This window comes from Lolium rigidum, chromosome 7 (assembly GCF_022539505.1).
Source record: "Lolium rigidum isolate FL_2022 chromosome 7, APGP_CSIRO_Lrig_0.1, whole genome shotgun sequence".
NCBI lineage: Eukaryota > Viridiplantae > Streptophyta > Magnoliopsida > Poales > Poaceae > Lolium > Lolium rigidum.
The window spans coordinates 352,537,871-352,545,648 of NC_061514.1; the positions used below are offsets into that span (position 1 = coordinate 352,537,871).

At 45.4% G+C, this 7,778-nt stretch overlaps 1 protein-coding gene across 1 annotated transcript; it reads right to left on the reverse strand.

Annotated features, from left to right (window-relative positions):
- Positions 1–923: 923 nt before the first annotated feature.
- Positions 924–5,717, reverse strand: LOC124674817 (interferon-related developmental regulator 2-like). Its single transcript, XM_047210872.1, has 13 exons — positions 5,326–5,717; positions 5,045–5,225; positions 4,204–4,284; positions 3,855–3,937; positions 3,645–3,760; positions 3,452–3,562; positions 3,222–3,334; positions 2,830–3,136; positions 2,668–2,751; positions 2,528–2,578; positions 2,373–2,444; positions 1,264–1,332; positions 924–1,130 (listed from the first exon to the last, which is right to left on the reverse strand). Exons 1-13 carry the CDS (start codon positions 5,333–5,335, stop codon positions 1,098–1,100), a joined length of 1,311 nt encoding a protein of 436 aa, XP_047066828.1. The 5' UTR covers positions 5,336–5,717; the 3' UTR covers positions 924–1,097.
- Between the last annotated feature and the right edge of the window lie 2,061 nt (positions 5,718–7,778).

The window sequence follows — 7,778 nt, forward strand, 5'->3', positions numbered from 1 at the left end:
TACATTTAAAGATCCAAAAAAAATAAGTCCGAGAGTGAATAGTGTGAAATACTTGGGTTGACACTATTCACAGCAGAATTTGTCTTTTTTATTTCTCTAAATATAGATAGAGTTTTGAACTGATTTTTTTGGATATGTAAATACAGAGTATATGTATGTTGTAAACATTTCTCCCTATTTTTCGCATTGTGTAAATATTATTTTTATGAACTGATTCTATGATCTCATCTAATAAGCTGATGCTATACAAGTCTTCCCTGCTATACAGTTTCTCTTTTTTGGGCGAGAGCAACAGTATGCCATTCTACGAACGAAGACAGCCGCCGCTCAGAAAACTGGCCGCCTCCACTTCAGCCTCCTTCATAGATCGGTTCCCCCTCTTCCGGTCGGCTTCGCCGGTGTCGGGAGGAGTGGTGAACCCAATTTATACGTGAAGATTCCAATAAAAGCAATGTTTTCAGTAGTTTTATTAGGGTTTTGGTTTTATAGTAACAAATAGTACATGGTAAAAAAAATGAACAGGTAGGGTTTTGGTTTTTGAGATGATTTAAACGGACCATCTCATGAGGTCAAGGCGCCCCATGCTGTGTATGGTCATGTGTCTATCGTTAAGATCTGTATAATCACCGGAGATGTTTCTGACTTTTGTCTCAATGCCTAATAGACGGCACGGTGGACTGTTAGTGGTTGCAAGGCTCGTCAGCGTCGCCTCCCTTGATTTGCCAGGACTTTGCCACTACTTTCGGGATCACGGCCACCGCGCTTCCTGCAGACGCCCTCTCATAGAGCGGGCTAGCAGGTGCACGAGCGAGCACCATAGTTTCACGAGCACGCTCTGAGCCTTTGAACATCTCTTACACAATGAACATTCGTTCAGCTAAACTTGAAGGACACATTAGTTCGCAAGTGGACGTATATGGGACTGAACAACAATAATCATCATCATTTCGACCAAGTGTTTTTCGAGTACATCAATATATCACAAGATAGAGCAGGCTCTGTAGACTCCCTGCCTGTAGTTGTTTACACAGATAAATAAATTCTGGCTGAAAGAGTAAAATGCCAGGCCGATGAGGTTGTGGGGTTGTGTTTTCTTATTACTCGTTGAACAAAGCAGCGTTCTTCCTCTCCTGAAATGCATGGAGAAATATCAAAGATCAGTCGATGCACTAGTAAAATGCATAGGAGATAATTATGTGGCCCTAGCATCAGCATCCTTAGGATATTCACGTTAAAAAAAGCTTCCTTGATATTGTAGTTCACCTGTGCTTGGCGACGATCCTTGTTCAGCTTCAGAGCTCTTCCTTTCTCTTCTCCAGACCTAAAGATTTTCTGCAAGTGTTTTTTTGGTATATTGTTAGTTCAGGAATCTATCAGTTGATGACGATAGATGCATAAACAAAACAAGAAACAAACACTCTACTTCAGAACCAAGAAAACAGCATTAGAAAGTTGTGAAAAGGAGTCCTAAGTTTGGAGGTTAAATAAAAATGGCTTTTTACTCATACCAGAAACTGGGGATGAAGATATAATTAACCCACATCCCTAGAAAACTGAATTACTTGCTAGGTGAACACATTATCATTTTCTCGATTTCACCTTTTATCTATTTTTATACCATCACATATAGCACCACCAACAGATGCTAAGACGTCACATAGTACACTTCACATTTGAATAAAAGACATACTAAATCAGAAGAAAACCTTAGCACTCTGTGTGAAGCTTAACACTGGTGTTAAGCCTTTTGATCTTAGCACGAAAGGTAATATTTCTTGACGTCAGTGCTAGCTAATTCTCCCACTTTTAGAGTCAGTTAGCACAGGAATGTGGATGCTCCAAGTACAAGTGCCTAGTGGGGTGCATACAAAAATAAACCAAATGTTTTCTTAAGAACTAGTGCTTATTTCTATAGGAGAGGTGCCTAGTTAAGCATTTTTCCTTGTATAAGTAAGCACCAGTGCTTAAACAAAAAAACAGTTTATTTTTGTAAGCACCTTGCACTGTATATGTGCTAACGACACAGTTGTTCTGATAACCAGCTGTTACTGATAACCAGCTGTTAACTTGTCCTCAGCAGAACAAGTTTGACCAAAGAAGATAGTACCTTTGTCAACTATTCTAAAATAAATAAGAATCCATAAGTCTATACCCTAAGACACATCCACCATCAATCTCATATTTATTTCCTCTACTTCAGTCAGAGCTTTATGTATCACACAACATGTCAGCATTCCAAGACCACTTGGGGTAGGCTTAATTCATTCGACACTGTTCACTTTTTGTACATAATAATTCCACGGACCAAACAATTCTCATTAAAGAACAGTAATCGTCATTGCAAATTAAGGCCTTCTGTGTCTTAGTTTTACCTTGTCACTAGATGACAGGGATTCAGCCTTATCAGTCCTGATACTGAAGATATCTTGAAGAAGTCCATTGTCCTGTAAAGAAAATACAGCCATCGTTTGTCACATGCTCTAGTAAACTAGCACAGTGGAGAAATGAATCACTCCAAAATAGTTACCTGCACATGCTTCAGGAAGCCTCTCCCAAGGAAATGCTTGAAGAAGTTCAACTGATGATCAAGAGAAAATTAGCAAAGACATGTGAATATATAATTCAAGCCTTCAAGGACCACCGAAAGAAAAAGGAAAAAGCAGGCACCTGAATCAGTTCGGACCATGATGAAACCCTTAAAACATCACGTTTTCCAGCAATCTTCAGTGATTCTTCAGGACACTCGCCATACTGGAAACAGATAGCCATCAATGATACGCAACAGAGATCCTAAACTTAAGATTGAACAACAATGAAGATGAACCAGACCTTAACAAAATCCAGAATCCGTTGGAACAGATCTCTTTGGTCAGAAAGATTTTTCTTGTCTGCACCTTTGCCCCCTGCCTCCGCAGAGAGATTGGAGGCAAGACCTGCTATTTTGGCTTTCAATGCTTGCATATCCAGGAAAAGTTTACTCTTGGAGGTACCAGCTACTCCAGTGTCATCATCATCGTCTTCACAAGCGGAGACATCAAGTAGCTTTAACTCAAAACACAAAGCTAATGCTTCACCAGCAGCCATGCGAACAGCGCGATCCTCTGCTCCTAGAAGAGTAGACAGAAATGCAATTGGCCTGGCAAATAGCAGAAACATAACATAAGCAATTATGAATATGCATGCTGCAATATAAAGCCAGGAAGGGAGAGAGAATCACTGACTCCTTCCAGCTATCAGTGTTGATCCGCCATGAACCAATAGTTGTTAGCAAAAATGTCCATGAGGATAGAGCAGCTGCTAACACAGGTGGCTTTGGTTTCCGGACAGTACCCACCTGCAGATAAGTCGGAAATAACAAACATATTTGGTCATCCTAGAACTTCAAATACAGTTCTTAGAAGAATCGTCAGTTCATAAAACCTGATAAGAAATCAATAGCACCCATACGTACATTTGAACCTGATTTTGGATGAATCACATCCCACATGGCTTTCAAAGATAACTCTGTTTCAGCGAGATCAGTTGCACCAACAAATGTGACGACAGCCAAGCAATCAAGGGCCTACAACAAGTCCATGTACATGATATCACTGAAAATGCAAATAAAATCTGGGATTCAAAAGAAAAGATAAGGTTTCACTTACAGAGATCATCTTTGAAGCATCCGACCAGGTTTGAAGGACCTTAGAAAGTTGTGGATGTGATTCTACCATTGTTTCATGTGAGGTACTCCCAGCACCAAGTGTAATAGACAGTAACCCTGCAAGTCCAAAACACAACAGCCAAAAACTGTTTTAGCAAACACCCAATGAGGTAGGAATGGGAAAAGGAAAATTTATGGACAGGATACAAACCAATGGCACGAGATGCCAGGCAAGCCTCCTTGGTAGATCCCTTCTTTATTGAAGTATTGAATAGACTCAGCAGAGTAGCATATCTTCAGAAGAGGAAAGTAAATTAATACTGAATTGAACAGTGGACTCAGACAGAAGAATTACATCTCTATTTAAGAGTGAGCTAAGATGATGAACACAGAATGTATTAAGACAAGAGATAGTGATGCCATTTTGAGCTTGAAATGTGAAGTATTTTGTGCATAATAAATAACAAATACAGGTGGTGTATGTATACAGCTTCTACTTGAAGTAGCTATTATGTTCACATGCAACAATTAAGATTGACTGGTGGAATGCAGTGACTTACTTGTTCTCAACAAGGCCATCAAGCATAAAACTTTCAAAAGCATCAACCAACGAAGCCAACGCTGCCTCTCTTGTAGACCCCCTGTTCCAATAACAAAATATTATGTACAGTAAAATAAAACAGCATGATCACTTCTACATTTTACATGGTGCTGCTGACGGAATGGTAGAATGTGTAACTAATCGAAACATGAATGTTGTTAAGTTCAGTGTACAATTACAATATTTCATATAGATGAGCTAACTATGACATGCTTGCTGAGTAGAACTTGACATATAAGTTCATAATGTAACAGACATTGTTCAAGAAATCGGCAATTAATCAGCTAGCTGGCTGATTAATCCCTGCTCCGAGGGTCACCGGTCAGCCGATTGATGCCAATTAGCTGATTAATCAGCCAATCCACCTATTAATCCTCTACTTGCCAGCCGACCCAGCAGCTTACCAGTTAACGATTTCCTCAACATTGGTACAACACTCCAGTACTATATGATTTAGCAAATAAGAACATGCGCTACAGTACAATACAGTTTGTGAATCCTCATGGCATTTCTACATTCAATCCAAATTTGTAGAGACTAAACCAGACACTGGAGGCAGAGGCCAAAGTACAAAGCTCTTGCATCCAACATTCGTCAGTGAACTAGGACCAGATGCGAAACCATCTTCTCATTCGTGGTGCTACTATGCTACACCCGTAACGACAAATTTACTTACATAAGCACGTGCTAATCGAAGGAAACGCTACAGAACACTCGGCGTACTACACTGCTGGAGAAGTCTGTGGTGATAATATTAATAACAACCAGACACAACGAAATGGTAGCAGAGAAAGTCGCACCTCTTCTCGTAGAGCGCGTCGATGTACTTGTCTAGTACGAACTCGTGGGAGTTGACGTTCTCGGTGGCGTAGGAGATGGAGAGATCCGAGAGCGCGGTGGAGGAGGTCTCGACGCTGTCGGCGTCGCTGCTGTCCAGGAGGTCGTCCCCCGCGGCGCCGCCGCGGGCCTTGCTCTTCTTGCCTGATGACGAGGAAAGACAAACACCCCCAAATCGGTCAGAATCGGCACCGGAAAACCAAGAACCGCCGCAACGAAAAGCAAGAAAGGATGAAGGACTTACTCTTCCCCATGGCGAGACCCTCCGCGCGGCAAGAACCGGAATCAGGAAACGGGCGTCTCTACGAACGAATCACAAGAAACCCACAACCGCGCAAGAACCGCGCGGCGAGGGTCAGACGAGGGCGGACCCCGAATCAGGAGAGGGCGCGGAGTGAGGAGCGAAAACCGGCGTGGAAATCGAGATGCGCGCGCTGCGGTTGGGGACAAGGGCAGGAGAAGGAGAAGGAGAAGCAGGGGTTGTTCTTGAGGGTGTCGTAGTCGGATTGGGCGTGGTGGAGACGCGTAGCTGCCATGTAGCGAGGGCGCGAGGTCGGGGAGGGGGAGGCGGCTCCGGCCGTGGTCTCCGATTCTCTCTTGGATTTTGGCTCGGGGACGGGGAGGAGAGGGGCGGCTTTGGTGCCGGGGGTGGTGGGGAACGGGGAAATATAAACGAGCGGCGGTGGAAGTGACGGGAAGCCAAAGGGGATCCGAGTTGGATGCTAGGGCACGACTGATGGCTTGGGTTGGGTTTCCCTTCTCCTTCTCTCTCGTTCTCGTTTCTGTGACGTCAGGACTGTCGTCGTACTAATACAAGGCTTGTTTTGGAGATTCTCAAAGAAAAAAAGGCTTCCTGCTTAAGAGAGAAGACGGCTTCTTTAGGATATACTTGGAGAAATTGCTCTTATCTTTCCTTAAGGAAAAAAGTCCTTGCTTTCTGTATACCTTTTCTCGCGAACCCTTTTTGTACGCACATTTTCACGTCATCGGCAAATGGATGCCAATATTGCAAGAAAACGTGTGCACCTTAATCTGGGGATAACTAGAAAATGGCATTCTGTGTAGTAGCTTGTTTTGAGCATAACTAGGAAATGAAATTGTATAGTAGCAAAGTTGGTCCGCTTCGGTTCTCAGTTAAGTCATACTTCTACACGTACATTTAATTTCAACATAGAATTTTATGCGTGTCAACTTGCATCACAGAGTAAAACAAGTGTTCAATTCGCAAAAGGAAGAAGAGGAGAGTAAACCAAGTTTCGAATTAGCGTGTGCTTGATTGCTCTAGTAAGCTTAAGCATAGGTTTAGGTTAGGTGCACAAGTGGTATACCAAAATACGGAGTACTTGTTCAACTACTCCGCGATCAACTAGGAAAACTTACACTTACACGGCGAGCATCTTGCCTCCACGGCATCTTTTCTCTTCGATGGAAGATCCTGCATCTGCATGGCATCTGATCAGAGTTTCTATGGCCGGGACTGACAAGAGATGCCATTCACCAAAAATGGCTCACCGGATATTCTCTCCGCGCGCACGATTCAGATGGCCCTTTTGCTTTTTCAGCGACGCACAGTCGGCGGTCGCTATCCCTTGCCCAGGGCCTCAAACCGTGTCGACACGACGACACCATACCACGACGCGATAGGCGCGGCGCCGTGGCAACTGGCAAGTGGCACCGAGCCCCCGCCCGCAGACGCAGAGGACACGTGCCTCACGGACACGGCGGATGGTGTGGTGTGAGGTGTGTGAGCTGCCTAGCTACTCTGTGCCGACGTGCCGTTGCCCGTTTCCCGGCAGAAAGGTCTCAACTCTCCAGGACCGCTCAAGTAGCGTACCAGTGTACCACCACGGTCACAGCATCTTTAGTAGAGCCCGAAAAAACGCAAACTGAAAACGCCGAGTTCAGTGCACCGAAAATGCGAGTTATGTCGAAATTCGCAGTGACGCAGAATAGAAACCGTAAAATGGAACTGAAAAGAGGAATTCGAAATGACACGGGTAAAATTTAGCGATGATCATAGTTCTAGATGACATAGATGCTCCGACTGAGCATAGATACGTACATAGTTCTTGAAATTGAAAACGTAATTACTGGTACACCGGCAAACGCAACCTACCTAAGCGAAATGCGGCCTATATGACCTATGGCGCGCGGGGGGTGCCGGTGCTGGCGAAGATGGTCGGCGGCGTGGAAGACCTTCACGCGTCGTCCTTGTCAAGCTCGACTATTTCGAGCTTGACCTGGCGGATGCGGGCCTCCCGGCGAACCGCCTCGTACTCCCTGACCTGGCGGACGGCGTCGGCCTCCTCCCGGCGGAAGCGCGCCCTCGCCTCCACCTCGCTGATGGTCTTCATCTGCGCCATGACGGCCTCCTCCTCGTCGCTGCTGTGGACGTAGTCCCCGGCGGAGAAGGTCGGCGACCGCGCGGGGACGAAGTCGTCCTCCTCGTCGCTCTCCGCCACGGGCAGCCGCGGTGCGCGGCTCGACTGGCCGGAGGATGAGCCCTCGCCGGCGGGGCTGTAGCGAGCGAGCTTCCCTGGGGGCGTGAGCCCCCAGTTAGTCCACTGGCGAGCGCTCCGCTTCCGCGCGCTCTCGCTCTTGTTCCACTTCCGCTTCTCAGCTTCCCTCTTTGTTTGGGCTGGCTATGACTGGCTGCGGCTGGCTGTGCAGCTGTGCGAAAAAAGCTGCTGTGCAGGA